General features: G+C 43.5%; 1 protein-coding gene across 1 annotated transcript; it reads right to left on the bottom strand.

The window, feature by feature from the left end:
- Window positions 1-5830: 5830 nt before the first annotated feature.
- Window positions 5831-15226, bottom strand: LOC148660054 (scavenger receptor cysteine-rich domain-containing protein DMBT1-like). Its single transcript, XM_088637597.1, has 15 exons — window positions 15090-15226; window positions 13863-14168; window positions 13223-13537; window positions 12387-12698; window positions 11631-11945; window positions 10506-10811; window positions 10270-10341; window positions 9639-9953; window positions 8450-8764; window positions 7619-7762; window positions 7134-7238; window positions 6918-6980; window positions 6596-6661; window positions 6273-6338; window positions 5831-6131 (listed from the first exon to the last, which is right to left on the bottom strand). Exons 2-15 carry the CDS (start codon window positions 14140-14142, stop codon window positions 6046-6048), a joined length of 2760 nt encoding a protein of 919 aa, XP_088493723.1. The 5' UTR covers window positions 14143-14168; window positions 15090-15226; the 3' UTR covers window positions 5831-6045.
- Between the last annotated feature and the right edge of the window lie 1232 nt (window positions 15227-16458).

Below are 16458 nucleotides of genomic sequence, written 5' to 3' on the forward strand. Positions count from 1 at the left end.
ATCATCGCGGTATTATTTACCGAGTTCGAAGATCTTGCTACTGTATGAGCTCAGTGAAAAGCTGGAAAACACGCTGTATTATTTATCGATTGTATGAACCTAATCAAAACCTAAGAAATACATTCGTATAGCGAAAAAGATTTCCATAGAAAAAAATGTGCTTCCTTGGTGTTCTCTTAATCATAGATTTTTTTTCATTGATAAATGAAGATGCGATAAAAAGCTTTAACGGGAGAAGCGAAACTAATGTCATTAAGGCTGTGTAAAACTCTTTATCCAGGGGAACGGGCGTAGCAAAGAGAAATGCTCTTAATGAGAACATATTTTCATGCGAACACACTGCTGTAGCTTGTGAGAAATGCAGCTCATTTTACACGTGTTAAAATACAAACAGCGAGGATCATCTCTCCTACCACCACTCCCCATAGCCCGTCTTAATTAATCTGGTCGTGTCTGTACCCAGCTCCGCAATAAGCCGAGATCTATTCTTGGCACCGGCTGCAACAAGCGACACTATTTGTCTGTTTATATGAAAAAACATTATGTGGATTGAATACGTCCGCATAAGATGGGGACAAAAAAGGATTCAACAGAACTTCTGTCTTATCCTATAATGTTAAATACGTTTTAACTTGTCCTTTACATAGTAAGCACTTTTACCATTAATGCTGTCCTGCAACAGTTTAGCGTAAATGTAATCTTACTTTCTTGTATATTGTGTTAATAAGGCAAGGATATCCCACCCGGATAAACTGGTGTTTTTTTCCCTCAACATTTCGCTTGTATTGGGGTAAATCCACCTTTTATAGGGGTACTGTATATGGGTCTCTTTTAAGTGTCTCTGAAGAGGACTGTGAAGAAGCTTGACCTCACAGGCTGTTTACATCTCTGATTACATGAGATGGGTTTTATGTTTCGGGGCAACTAGTTCTCAAACAGTGTCCTTCTGCCCCTCCTCACACACACCTGCTGGTTTTCATCCCATTCCACCATCGCTAGATGATTGAAGTGTTAATTGATCTAAGAAGTTGCTTCCGTTGAATATGGGTATTTTTTCCCCTCTTCCAGAACAGTTTGGGATTTCCTTTCACTTCCGAAATACTTAAAGCCCCAACATGTTAAAGGTAGGAACAAACACTTCAAATTAACATGATGTCATGGAAGGGGGAGTAGGAGTGTAACTGCTGGAACAAAAGCAGCATGTTTGTGGGGGCACCAGGAGCCCCAGTCGTCAGGTACTACCAGCATATGCAGGTACCTCACCAGTTTTGGAAACTTTGACAGCAACAAGTCTGACCAGATGTAGTGACTCCAGAATAGAAGTCAACTGCTGTACAGCTAGAGCCTGGCTTACAATTGCAAACCCCCCCCCCCTTCAGAATACAATGTTGAAGGCTAGTATTTCACTATTTAGACTAGTAATGGTCTTCCAACGCAGTTACTCTTGGAACTGAGTAGACAGCTGGCTGTTTACATGGAGCAATTTGGGTGAATTTCCTCTTGAGGATCTTCAGGAAATTTCAAGCTCCAGCTTTGGGTCCAGACACCATATGGCCAGCAGCCATATCACTCTGCAACTCACAACTAGCAGCCCACTGGAGCTCAGTAGATGTGAGCCTGGTCAGTACCTGGATGGGAAACCTCCTAGGAAAAACTAAGGTTGCTGCTGGAAGAGGTGTTAGTGGGGCCAGCAGGGGGTGCTCACCCTGCAGTCCATGTGTGTCCTAATGCCCCAGGATGGTGATGGGGACACTATACCTTAAACGGGCGCCGTCCTTTGGATGAGACGTAAAACCGAGGTCCTGACTCTCTGTGGTCATTAAAAATTCCAGGGCGTTTCTCGAAAGAGTAGGGGTGTAACCCCGGCATCCTGGCCAAATTTCCCATTGGCCCTTACCAGTCATGGCCTCCTAATAATCCCCGTCTATGAATTGGCTTCATCACTCTGCTCTCCTCCCCACTGAGAGCTGGTGTGTGGTGAGCGTTCTGGCGCACTATGGCTGCCGTCGCATCATCCAGGTGGGGCTGCACACTGGTGGTGGTGGAGGGGAGTCCCCATTACCTGTAAAGCGCTTTGAGTGGAGTGTCCAGAAAAAGCGCTATATAAGTGTAAGCAATTATTATTATTATATGCAGCAGTCAAGAGCAACCGATTTATTACACAGCCGGTGCCCCCTTCTCTTACTAGCAGGTGTTTTTGCACTGGGGAACTTCTTGTTTCTGTGAACACAGAAGTTTAACCACAAACACAGCCCATTCTACAGACCATTGTGCTTGTTACAAACACAAAAGCCAACCTCCTGCTGAGTGGGTTTATACAGCAGTGGCTGTAAATGGAGTCAATAGCTACCTTGAGTACCTCTTCACTACTCAGGAGTTCATGCTGAACACTCCTTGAGAAGCTCAATTCTTGACTCCTAGAATGACATGCAGATATGCTCTCATTTCAGCAACTACAGGCCTTCCCCTGTGCCTTGGGAAAGAACTGTAGACAAAATCAGTGGGTTACACCATCTAGACATTTGGCAAGCTGTGGCTTGATCCTTCAAAATAGAGCAATTCCAACAATTATAGCCCAGAGAAATTGGGATATTACTATATTCATTGGAGAGATTTTAATAAACTCAGCTCCCACATCCACTAGACAAGACATCCAGTTCAACATTTTTATTAGGATTCACTTTCTCCAACAACATCTTGGACCCAGTGCCAGTTCCTAGGACCCTGAAAAACAAAAAGAAACAGTGTTTGGGCACCAAACTGATCAAGGAGAAATTCCATTGAATTCACAAAAGTAATGTTTACAGTATATACAGTTATAGAGATTGCATACTCTGTGGAGTGGTTTGTGCAATAGGCAAACTGGAGAGGATCAAGTGTTTTTGGAATGCTGGATTTAATGTGTGGAATAAGTAGTTTTTCAAAGCACTTCATTAAGATGGTGGTGAGTACTATACTGCGGTTGTCATTCAGGCATGTGGGTGCTGTTTTTCTTGGTAATGGCACGATGGTGGTTGTCTTGAAGCAGCTAGGTACAGTAGCCTGGGCCAAGGACATGTTGAAGATGTCAGTACAGACATCAGCTATCTGCCAGGCACATGTTCTGAGTACCAGGCCAGGGAGACCGTCAGGCTAGTCAGGACACACACACTGACAGAAACACAGACACACACACACTCACACCAGGGGCAGTTTTCCCAGAAGCCAAGTAACCTACCGGTATGTTTTCTTGGACTGTGGGAGGAAACCTGAGCACCGGGAGGAAATTCATGTGAAAATGGGGAGAACATGCAAACTCCACACAGATAGCCCCCCAGGAATTGAACCCAAGGTTAAACTTTTTTTATGTTCTTCTGCTCCATTTGATTCACACCGCTGTTGTTATACTGTCTTAGTTCTTAGCAAGCATAATCAATTTTAAATATGCTATTGTATGATTCTGTGATTGAATACTGATCAACAATTTTAAGCCTCACCCATACAATAGAGTCTGTTAAGTTCCATCACAGAGCTGGACGAGGGCAGCACCTCTATTTCAATTCATAACATTTTCGAATAACAGAATCATGACCCCTCCAATCGTAATGAGTAGCTTCCGAATATCTACAGTATGTGGGGAACATTTCACAAATCATCAAATCACCAGATCTTTAAAAAACAGGTTCTCCTATTGACACAAAAAAGAAAAATATATGATAAACATAAGAACTTTGATCCTCTGTCACTGTTTGAAGCCCCATTCCAACATGACCTCCTAATCACTCAATGGATCATTTATTAGCTGACTTCACCTTATCACTGCATCACTATTTGGTTTCCCTACAGAACCTGCAGGCCTGTGGATCTCCTGGAGCAAGAGAGAGGATCACAGCTGCACAGTTAAACACAGTAAAGAGATCACCGCAGGACTCACAGTCTTTGTAGCACATGGATGAACGTGCAGAATTCACTCCCTTTGAAGTACGGGTCATATCTGATATATTGTATGCCACATGTGCTAGCATTTTTTTTAAAGAAGCAGCAGGAATGACTCCCTCTGTATAATGTAGGTCTGGAGCTCATAGACCATCATGGTTAAAAACACATGTCAGATCGCAAAGATACTGGCAGAATCATTCTGTCTCCTGCAGCTCTCTCTCTAATGTGGCTTCTACAAGAAACAGGCTCCTGAAGACAGGGGAAGCTGTTTCTGCGTGTTTGCTTGTGTGAAGAGAGTGTCTTCAAAGCAGCTCCTGCAGATTGCGATATTGTTGCATGCTTGAAGTACAATGGCTAAGGGCCGCTGTCAATTCTGATTATGTCGTGACTCAATGTGGTAAAATTCTGTAAGAAATAAGGATTGATACTGCAGTGAATGGCCCTACACTCCAGTTCAGCAGCTTCATGGTGGCAGTGAACAGCCTGGAGACAGGAGTCTTAGTTTCACCAGCAGGGGGTTTATTACCCTTTAGTTTATAGTGGGAGTGCTGGTCACTAGGGGAGAGGGAGAAAGGGGGATAGCATAGACATAGCAGGTCATTTGGTGAAGAGAAGGGGAAGATGGGGGACCCCCCTTATATAAGGCAGTGCAGAGGGAAGAGGGACAGTCCAGCACTGCTGCAGTACTGTGAGTTGTTCAGTGGAAGATACAGCACATTCCTCACTTTGTATCAGCAGTATTGATTGAACTGACCCTTCATATACTAAATATATTTAATATGAAGTTTTTGAAAACAACATTTTTTGGAAAGAGACACTTTTCTTCTGCGGCGAGGACTGACGATGTGTTTGTTTCTGGGAAAACAGCTGCAGATGTCATCACTGCACTGCAACAAACTCACAGTCTTTCTGCTTGAAAAGATGGGGGGAGGACTTGGACAGGACAGGGGAGAATTTGCACCAACTAGAGGCAGGAAAGGACTTGAAGAGCAGAGGAAAATCAGAGCATCAGAGGAAAGTTCAGGCACCGCCTTCCTCCTCTTACCCTGTACGTGTTGCAGAGAGACAGGGTAGGGGGAGCATAATGGGACATGTTGTTTAAGATGGGTGGGACTGAAGGACAATATCTTTTCCTTCGGTGTGGTGGAAAGGAGAACACATCAGAATACTGGACTGTGGCCGTCTGGAGAATGCTGCTGGATTTTCCTACATATCGGGGTCACTATACATTTGTGACACCCCCATATCTGTGACACAGCTTGTAGTTTTGAAAATATAAAATAGGTGAAACTACACTACAGAAATCAATCTGATAAAAACTGTGGGTTTGCACCCAGCGTTTGTGAAGCTACAGTAAAAAATATGTGGGCACTACAATACCCAAATAGAAAATGGTACAACTGGGGACTGAAACTGACGGAATACCTTTGTGATCAAATCAATAATCTAACCATACTTGTCTTTTCTAATAGAGCAAAGTCCAGAATCCAGAATAATTTTTAAATCATTTTATTTATTATATCAAAAACAGCAATCAAAATTTTTAAACAGAAAAATATCCCATTACCCCACCCACCCCCCATTACTACTCCTCCACCCTGCTGCCTGTTGTCAACCTAACTGCACTAGTTCCTTGGACAGTTCAGTCCAGTTCAGATCAGTTTTAAACCAGTACAGTTATAAGTTACTACTGTAAATAACATATAAGGAGTGAATTTATTCAATGCAACATAAATTACTTGAAATGAGAGGCAGAAACGAAAGAGTAGTTTAAAAATCCTTCACCACAGTGAATGATATCTTTCTGTTATTCCTGCTGTAGTAGAAGTTCCAGTTCCAGAATCTGAGCCCAGCAGACAGTGTCGACTCAGCCTCAGCCTTGTCTCTCCTGCCTGTGGAACTGAAGTGAACAGCCCCGTCTCTTTAACCACACCTCACTGGGGGCTCTCGTGATCCACATCATGGTAAAACGAACAGTTTAACAAGTGCAGAGTCGAATATAAAATGCCTAACAGTGTAATACACAAAACTGGAGGTTATGAACTGCCTGTTTAAAGGGAATGGAAGCTGAATGAAACACGATGCTGCAGGTCTGCTGTGTCTGGAGAGTTGCTGTGGCTCAGGGGGTCACTTGCTCTGCTCATAGGGCTCATCGTATTCATTGTCACCCAGGAGTGAAGGTTCTGGGGAGACTCTTCCAGACAGGACTTTCTCTGCAAGAGACAGAAACACACAGGTTCACAACTGCAGTATTAGGGTGAATCAATTTTCAGCTCAAATTACACAATTCTGGCTAAAGTAGAGTGATTCTCACTATCAGTTCTGCAGATCCTAGGAAACAGCTGTGGTTCTACCTGGTATTGAGGTCCCGTTGTCCTCTTGGACATCATCATAGTCCAGATCACCCTCAGTCACACCCCCTGGAGAGAAGAGAGTCACCAAGAAAGGTACTGAGAAACAAACCATAATGATATCACTGATCTGTAGAAAAGAGGGTTACAGAGAAGCTATCATAATTATACTACTATATATAATTAGTATTATTATTATATATTACAGTATATAGTATTATTATATATTATACTATATATAATAGTTTTATGTATTTATAGTCCTATAGAGGGCAAACAGCCTAAGTATCAGCTCTGCAAACATTCACAAAGAGCTGTGACTGTACCTGGAACTGAGGTCTCTTCATCCTCCTTCACATCGTCATAGTCCAGATCATCCCCAGACAGACTCCCTGGAGAAAAGAGACTCAGTCAATTGTATCCGCAAGCAGAGAACAAAGCCTGCACTACATACATATTAATTTAGAGAGTTTCATACGCAGCTGTGACAATTAACCACTATTGTTTGATATATAGCTATGCAATAGCTCCCAAGGCTTGAAGCTTTGAAATAACCACTACTCAGCTGTGGTGCCCTTGAATTTTCATCTTCACAATCCTTTTATCATGCTCACAATCACAACCACTACACACCCCAGCCTGTCTTACCTGGAGGTTTACTGTCCTCACCTGCCACATCATCATAGTCCAGCCCTCCAGAGAGATCACTCCCTACAGCACAGAGATCAGACAAGACAGTCACTCCAGCTGCTGAGAGACTCCTCTCCTCACTAGACCCCTTCTACTGCTCTAATAGGAATAATGTTTGCACAACTGACACCAGCTTGGGGAAGAAGACAGTAGTGAAGCAGACAGGCAGCAAACCTTTTCTGTGCTGGATGTATGTTCCCTGCTGGTACAGCTTGTAGTTAATTTCTTCATACAGAGCGTCCTGGTAGGGCAAGGAGGTCATTTCCCTTTGAGCAATCGCTGATTGGAGATGAAAAAGAAGCCTGTTTATATCAGATATCCCACAGACACGATGGTTATTGTCAGAATGTAGAGAACAGTTTCTCATTCTCACTAACCAGAAAAAAATCACACACTCAGTCAGAAAGTTTAAAAAAACAGTTTTTTGAACTGTGTCAATGTACAGAACCTATTTCAGCTTAAAAGAACTGTGATTCCCCAGTATATCTTTGTAAATGAGGCACCATTCCCCATTTCTTCACTTCATAGTCAGATCAGAGCCAGACCAGTACTGTGGATGTGAGATCAGACACCACTGACCTGCTCCTGATCAGCACTGCTGGGCTGTCGAACACAATACAGAGTCTGACTGGTAGAGACAGTGGGGAGACCAAGCTCACCTTTCTGAAGGGCTCTGTTCCTCTGTCTCTGCCCACAGGCCAGGGCAGCAGCCACGAACAGCAGAGCTCCCAGGACGATGCAGACTGTCCACAGAGAGGACTGGCCTCCTGGAGCCTGAGGGACTGGTCTGGGCTTTGGAGGATCTGAAACAGAGGAGGAAACAGGCTGATGTTTTTTTTTTCTGAGCATTTTCCAAGTTGTCTATGGTAAGGATGATCTGATGCAAAGGAGATGTTGTTCCAAGTGCAGCTGGCCCTAATTAACTCCCATTACCCAATAACCACACCACACCCCTTCCCTGACTACTTAAACCCTCTGCTCACCTTGTTCACTGCTCGGTATTAGGAATCTTCCTGCTTCCTGAGCTCTTGTTACTGACAACCTTCGACATCTTGCGCTTTCGGACCTCGCCTCTCAGACCCCTTTCCAGCTTCGATCATTCTTTCGTCTTGCCTTCTTGGATTATTAGCCTAGCTCTCTCTCTGGACTCGACTACGCCTGGACCTATAGACTTCCCTCCTGCCTCTCCCTTCTCAGACTCGTTTGGCCCGGACTCCACCACAGACCTGCACAGGGTTCATAATACTCGCCCTAACTGACTTTGTCAGTCACACAAAGAATCACTGAGTCAAGCTTGAAACCATATGAAGCAAAATATGTGAAGGTTCAGACCCCACTGAACTGCGAGATGTTTTTATAATGATGAGGTTCAGATATGATTGGAAGTTAAGGTCGCTGATATATTGTTTTTGTTAACTGTAGAAAACAGGGCTCAGAAATGTTTGAAAATCATCTATTCAAGATGCCACTATCTCTCTCTCTGCACTCACCAGCACAGCGAACCCCTGCTCTCCTCCTGTGCTGGCAGTCGCTCTGCCCCAGTGCGGCATGCTCACAGTCCCACAGGTGGAGTTCGCTGCCCCTGCAGGTCACCTCGTCCAGCCACACCGTCCCGTTCCCCTCCCCCCAGGAGGCCTCTGTCCCAGCGCTCACTGCCTCCCCACAGCCCAGCTGCCTGCACACCACCTGGGCGTCCCGCAGGTCCCAGGAGTCATCGCACACCGTCCCCCAGGAGCCCCCGTACAGCACCTCCACCCGGCCAGAGCAGGCGCTGGGACCCCCGGACAGTTTTATCCTCTCTGGCTCTGGGTGTGACAGAAGTTAAAAGAGATTATAGAGAGATACTACTGATGACTTTGAGCACAAAATGTGTTGCAAATTAAAACCAATGAAAAAATCTAGTTACTACTGTAGCAAATATAATAGTTCTTATTCAAATTTTATAAAGTCAAATCCATTTTGTGCAGAGGTTTTGACTCATCTCTTTTCTATGTGTTAACTAAAGCAGGGGCTCCTACTCCTGGTCCTGGGGATCCCCACACCTGCTTAATTCAATCACTGAAGTCCTAATAGATCTGATCATGGTTCTGTAATTCTTTTGACATCCTTAACCCAAAGCAGATCTGCCTTCCTTTTAACTACTGTGTTTCTTCACTTAAAATCTTCAAGCTTTCAGCAGGAAATAATACTGGCAAAATTTCCAACCAGGTGACTTCTTGGATGCATTAAGTCAAGAGTGGGTCCCTGGATCAGGACTGGGAACCTCTGAACTATAATATATAAAGCTGGTGCTGGCCTGAAGACTAGAAGTGAACAGAATATTGTTCCAGCTGTTGTTAGACACAACATGATCAGGTGTCATGAGTGGGGGTGGTTTGTGCAGTACAGGGAGGTACAGATGGGATAGAAGACATCTTGAGCTGTGCAGGTGTAGCAGGACATGATCTAGGGTAAAGCTTGGCTCTGAAAATGAAAGCAATACCAAGTCCTGAAGGAATGAACAAGATTTACATGCAGAATAAAACCACTTTTTAGATTCCTAATACTTAAGTGTAGCTGCAGTGAAAAAAAACTGTTGGAATTGTTTGTCTTACTACTGGATGTGATCAGGAAAGAGCCTCTAGTTTCTCCAATCCTGATGTATCCTAGTTACAGCACTCGGTGTGCAATCAGACTCACTGGCACAGGACACTCCTGCATCCTCTTTGTGGCGGCAGTCGCTCTGCCCCAGTGCGGCGTGCTCACAGTCCCACAGGTGGAGTTCGCTGCCCCTGCAGGTCACCTCGTCCAGCCACACCGTCCCGTTCCCCTCCCCCCAGGAGGCCTCTGTCCCAGCGCTCACTGCCTCCCCACAGCCCAGCTGCCTGCACACCACCTGGGCGTCCCGCAGGTCCCAGGAGTCATCGCACACCGTCCCCCAGGAGCCCCCGTACAGCACCTCCACCCGGCCAGAGCAGTTACTGACCCCTCCCACGAGCCGCAGCCTCTCTGTCTCTGCAGGGAGAAGGGGAACAGAGAGTCGGGTCTGGGCAATCATTCAAAGCACTCTGGTAAAATGTGGTCAATTAATTTGCACCCAGGAAGGCAATAATCAAGGAAAACTTAGAGTGGAGAACACGCACTCCATTCCCTCTGATAATCGAAACCTCTAAGGAGACTCCTCAACTGTAAAGCAAAATTCTATGTCAGGGGCCCCCTCAGGTCCCATCCATAAGGAAAAAGCTGTGGCTCCTACTTCACATGACACAAGACTAACATCCAGCACACTGAAGAGCAGGTAAACAGAAGTCTCCCATCACCATGATGTTACCTGGACAGTGGGGCTGATCTGGGTCTTCAGTACAAGGTCTTGGGGTGGTGGAGGCTGGTTTAGCTCTTTTACCTGTAAAGAATTGAATTAGAGATTCTTAAGGTACAAAGCATTACACAAGGGGAAGGAAATTGGAGTGGAATTTAAAAGCAATTTCAGTCACTGTGGAAAGGTGCATAATGCTTCGAAAATCATGGAAGCAGTAAAAGAAAAGTTATATCTGTAAAACACTCTACCTGTGCAAATTAAACCTGCTACGTCTCTGTCATCACAGTTGTTCTCTCCCCAAGGGGAATGGGAGCACTGCCACAGAGACACGTCATGCTTTTTACACTGAACATCATCAAGCCATTTGAGACCTGACCCATCGTCAGGGGTATAAAATTCACTGAAATCCCCACAGTTCAGCTGGTGACATATCAGTGAAGCTGTGTGAGAGACCATGCCATTATCACAGACGCTCCCCCAGGTGCCGTTGTAGAAGACCTCAGCTCTCCCAGCGCACTCAAACTGCTCGCTCACCAGCCTCAGCTGCTTGAACTCTGGGGAGAGAGATGGTTAATTAGATTGATAGTTAACTACACTGCAATCTTTCTGTTGACAAACATTTGCTCCTATTTATACAGCTGGGTATTTTAATACAGCAATACCAGAGCAGTATGTTGCTCAGGAGTCACCCAGGATTTGGAGCCACAGCTTTCCAGTGACAAGTCCAGAATCCTACCCACTGTGCCACAGTGCTGCCCAGGGGAGAGGGACAGACAGCAGGCATCACAGCTGACAAAGAGGTGCTGCAGTAGCTGGTGATAAAAACCTGTTACACTGAACAAGCCATAGTGAACAGGCAGTAAAGCTTCATCATTACTGTTTCTTCTTCTTATTATCACATGTTGGTGTTTATGTTGCTGAAACTTTATATTTTGACATTCTAAAAAACGGAACAGTGAAATGATCTTCTCACTATGATGTGAGACAGAGAACCTGCTTAGTGAAACAGTAGGACTGATGGCTGAAGACTTTTTTTTCCTTCATTTGTCTCATTTTCATGTTAAATCATTAATGTGAGCTGCCACACAATAGTTAGCCTCTCCAGGGCTGTTAGTGTTTTTGACCAGCCTGTAACAGCTTCATTCAAACAGAAATGGTGATTCAATTGACAGTTTTGTAGTTGGTTTACTATATTTGAGTTGAACAACTTACAACTTTGACTGAAATTAAATTTCTTACAAATTCAATACAAGGATTCTGTTTCCACATTCTGTGCCATAGTGGCCCTCGTGATCACTGAGTGTCCTTCCTTCACAAGTGACTAATATTGACGAAATGTTTTTCTTTGCTGATGAGGAATGTGGCTGTCACACCTGAGCACACTATGGTCACGTCCTCCTTGTGTCCGCAGTCGTGCTGACCCCAGGGTCTGGAGGGACACTCCCACAGAGACGACTCGTTCCCCAGACAGCCCACCTCGTCCAGCCAGATGGGTCCGGCGCCCTGGCTGAAGGACACTGGCGCTGGGGCGGTGACGGCCGTCCCACACTGGAGCTGCCTGCACACCACCTGAGAGTCCGCCAGGTCCCAGGAGTCATCGCACACCGTCCCCCAGGAGCCCCGGTGATACACCTCCAGCCGCCCAGCACAGGGGCTCTCCGCCCCGGACAGCCGGAGGAGCCCGTGTTCTGTGGGAGAGGAAAACAGCAGGAACTCTGCTCACTCTTGTGTGTTTGAACTCTTTCATAGAGACACAGAGAGGAAACGACAGGATCTCTCTTGGGAAAGAACAGTGGGAGACGTCTTTCACTTCTAAACAAGAACAAGTATTTTTATATAACAATCAACAACAGTACAAAGTGTTGGTAAACTAATGCTAAATTCATCTTTAAGTTTGGCAGTAAAGTAGCTGGAACACAAGCAACACAAAAGGAGGTAAATTATAATGCCCTGTGAAAAATAAACATATTTGCAAATTCTGCCTATATGAGTGAAGAGAATTTTGTTTTTGTTTTCTTTGAATTCACCAAGAATGAAGACAGATTTAGTTTTTTTTTTTCTTTCATGAAAATAATTTATCGCTCCAGTGTGTGTTTCGGACAGAAGTGTTGTCCTGCAGACGGACTCACTCTCACAGAGCACTCCCACGTCACTCCCGGAGCTACAGCTGACCGGCTGTGGGCGGCTGCAGTTCCCCAGGTGAGTCTCGTTCCCGGAGCACGAGACGCCCGAGAAGCACACGTCACTACGGCCCGGCCCGTAGCGAGAGGAGCTGGAGGTCTCTAGAGCCGAACCGCAGCCCAGCTGTCTGCAGAGCACCGAGGCGGCAGAGTCTGTCCAGGACGAGTCCAGCAGTCGCCCCCACTTGCCGCTGGAGAAGACTTCCACCCGCCCGTCACAGCGCCCGGCTCCTCCCACCAGCCTGACCCCTCCCGCCGCTCCTGGCAGAGTCAGACAACACAGGAGACAGACAGGAGTTTAACAGTGAAAAAGAGCCGTATCTAAATACTGTGGGAGGTTTAATCACTTCACCAGAATCGCAGCATTTACAATGTTTACACAAACACTCGTATTTCAGAACTGCGTATTATGTCATAACCTTATTTTTCAAATATATCTATAACATATGCGTTAGTAATCTAAAAATCCGAATTTTAGAAAACAATGCACAGATTCACAAATAGCTGTAACAACTGAATATAAAATGAGCACAGATATACAAAAGCCTGTTTGTGATAGTTTATCACGTATGTGTTATATAGTTTAACTGCCCAAAATGCCACAATATAATACCAATAATATAATCCTAATAATAGTAATTTGAATAAATTAAATAATGCCCTTTTTTATTAGTAAAAACACTTGATCTAATGAGTAGCTCATACATTACCTCGCTGTGGAAGTTCTTTCTCACGAACCTTAAATACAAATGGCCTGTTACAGTCCGGTAGAGAGCAGGACTCACCAGAGCAGACGACTCCCACATCTCTGCTGTGACTGCAGGAGCTGTGAGCCCATGGAGAGATGGGACAGTGTCTTAGCTCAGTCTCGGTGCCCTCACAGTCGAACACATCGGTCCACGTGGAGCCACTGCCCTGTCCGAATCTGGCCGGGCCCAGGACTGCTTCAGCATAGCCGCAGTTCAGCTGCTGACAGAGGACTGTGGCGTCCCGGAGGTCCCAGCCCTGATCGCAGACTGTCCCCCACTGACCCCCCAACTTCATCTCCACTCTGCCAGAGCACCGGTCAGGACCGCTGGCCAGCCTGAAGTCAGTGTAGCCTGGACACAGGACACAGTACACAGGGCAGGGGACATGGGACAGGGGGCAGGACAGTGTGTGAGTGTGGATAAAAGAGCAGAAGATGTGTAACCTTTAGATTTCACAGAATTAGTCACATTTTGCAGGTCTTTATATTCATTTGATCAAGTACTCAAATAATTACAAAAAATGAAATTAACAAATAACCTGGTGACTTTTTAATTCAAACTTGTCCCTTCTTCAAATTGCTACAGTAATTAAATACCTGAAATCTGAAGGTTTCTCTAGAAGCTTAAAGATGGCAAGTTTTGTACATTTGTAAAGTAGAAATTGTGATTTTCTTACCATAACAGACAATGGAGACATCATCTGCATGTGTGCAGTTGTGCTGCTCTCTCTTCAGGACTGGACAGTGGGCCAGTTTCTCCTCATCACCCCGACACTGGATCTCATCTGCCCAGACGGGCCCAGTCCCCTGTCCTGAAGAGGCTCCTCCCAGCACAGCCCTGGAGACTCCACAGCCCAGTTCTCTACAGACCACGTCCGCGTCTCTGGAGTCCACAGACTGAGAGCACACTGACCTCCAGCTGCCTCCTCGATTCACCTCTAATCTTCCATAGCACATCCCTCCAGAGAGCCGGGCTGTGTCTCCTAGTGAAAAGTATTGTGTTCAATTATTTTTATTCAGACCAGCAATGTTCCGTTTTCTGATATGACCCATTTTCAGTTTTTGTAAACAATTTCTGTAAAGGTTTTTCATATTACTGTAGTTAACAAATGGGGCTCAATAATGAAAAGGGAATGATAACTAAATCTAATTACATGAAGTAGTATGGGTACATTTTAACAGTCATATAAATTAAAATTAACTTTATTTATGTACCGATTAGGTTATCAGGTGTTATTTAGTGTCATAATTTAATTATCATTCATATTTTGTTTTGGTCTTTGCAATCTAAAGATTGGGGATATTCTAATTAGACACAATATTTTGCATAAAATATAATCTATTGGCACCACCATTCAATCATCCCATATCATTTAGTTTTAGCAAGAAATCTTAGAAAGTTTCTTGAAACTCATGTTTTACCATTGAGGACAACATATACTAAATGATTAAAACTTTTCTTTCATCCTAACTCATGATGAATTTTCTCCTCATTACATTGTTAAAGAAGTAAATGATAAATATTTTTAAAAAATAGTGGACAAATATTTTCCTATTTTACAACAAAAATGATTAAAAGAAGATCTCCACTATGGAAACCAAACTCTTTCTAACTGTAGAACTTTCTCATGCATAAAGTATCAAGAAAAAAAATCTCCATTAAATGACTAAAACATTACAGTGCGATCAATGTTTCCTGAATTCTTTTGCATTTTTTAGCACAATGTATTTTTCCTTTATTTTTATTTCTATTCTTTAGTGATAGATAATTTAGAACGATTCTAAAGACTATTAATATTATTATCACTGATCAATAGCTGGACTGAGGAGATCATATGTTTTATAAATATTTGTTTTGTTTTTCAAGCTTTTAATTTTTTTATTTAGATGAGAAATTGTCTTACCGGAGCAAATAATTCGTGTGCTAGCTCTGGTGCAAGATGTTGAAACCTCTGTGTCAGAGATACAGTTGCGGAGAGCTGCCTCTGTGCCTGTACACTTAACACCAGACAGGACTATGTTCCTGAGATTATAGCGGTTATAGTAATTATAAATATAAGTCCCACAATTTAGCTGATTACATATAACTATACCCCTGTTTGTATTCCAGCCATCATAACAAATTCTTCCCCATTTCCCATTCTTAAAAACCTCCTGACTCCCATTACATCTGTTTACTCCGTTCACCAGTCTGAGGTCCTCACAACCTAGGAAGGAAAAGGAAAATAAAGCCATTTCATTTTTAAACCTATGGACGATATTTAGCACTATCTCGTTTTATGACAGCTGTAATACAAAGTGTTGAGCATTTTAACACGTGAGACTCATTTTGATTGAACATCAATAGTGGGACCGGATGGCACATTAAAATGAACTTTTTACTCAGACTGCAGATAAAACAGTTGTTTAATTTTCTACATTTGCATTTTCAGCCACATAATGTATTATTATTATTGTTGTTATTATTATTATACAGATGATTCTCACTGGATTTTACAGAACAAATTATTTCAATAAATAATAAAAAAATAAAATATAATATAAATAAAAAATAAATGTTAAATACAAGAAATAAGAAATTATAACAATTCCATTAATTGACAATTGTTTTTTTTGTACACAAACCATCATTTACTTTAACAGGAAAAAACAGAAAAAAATGTCTTGAACAGAATGGAACTTACCAATCAATGAGGCTAAAATTGATTCCAGGAGATAAACAAGCACGATTTTAAAGAATTTATTCCTCATCGTTAGAGCTCTTGTGTGAAGCTGACAATGTGTACTAGATCATAAAGAACAGACACCCAATATCCCTTCTGCCAGAGTCTCAGCCTCGTACCCGGGTCCGCCAATTACAGTCAAGCTTCCCTTCTTTAGGCAGAGGGGTGGAGCCCCCGAAGACGAGAGCTGACCAATAGGATCCTCTCATTTCAAGATCGATCCATATTTATCACAGAAACATCATTTCAGGTGGCAAACCTCTCCTGCCACCCACACTCTTGCAAAGTCTTTGAAGACTTTCATGCAAAAGAAGAGATTAACGGAATAAAAATAATCAAGATATCAAAATAGAACATCCTTCTCATGTACAGTAGCCTATGTACAACATGTACAAGATAAAGGATTTGTGATTTACTCCTGTTACTCCTGTTATACTGTATGTTATTGGGTCATTTGGGATTGACTAATGAATGACAGATTGAATGCTGAGCAACAGTATTAGAAAATCAATTACAACAGACGGTCTGTTTAGTTTAATCACAGTACTGG

This window comes from Lepisosteus platostomus, chromosome 6 (assembly GCF_059453375.1).
Source record: "Lepisosteus platostomus isolate fLepPlt1 chromosome 6, fLepPlt1.hap1, whole genome shotgun sequence".
Classification (NCBI taxonomy): domain Eukaryota; kingdom Metazoa; phylum Chordata; class Actinopteri; order Semionotiformes; family Lepisosteidae; genus Lepisosteus; species Lepisosteus platostomus.

What these genes read in the sequence shown, in the direction of transcription:
- LOC148660054 (XM_088637597.1), bottom strand. Translation starts at nt 14,142, where the DNA reads ATGTGCTATGGAAGATTAGAGGTGAATCGAGGAGGCAGCTGGAGGTCA. An exon ending in TGTGGGAGTCGTCTGCTCTG is followed by an intron (nt 12,699 to 13,222) that starts GTGAGTCCTGCT and finishes TGACTCTGCCAG; the next exon opens with GAGCGGCGGGAGGGGTCAGG. An exon ending in TGCAGGAGTGTCCTGTGCCA is followed by an intron (nt 8,765 to 9,638) that starts GTGAGTCTGATT and finishes TGTCACACCCAG; the next exon opens with AGCCAGAGAGGATAAAACTG.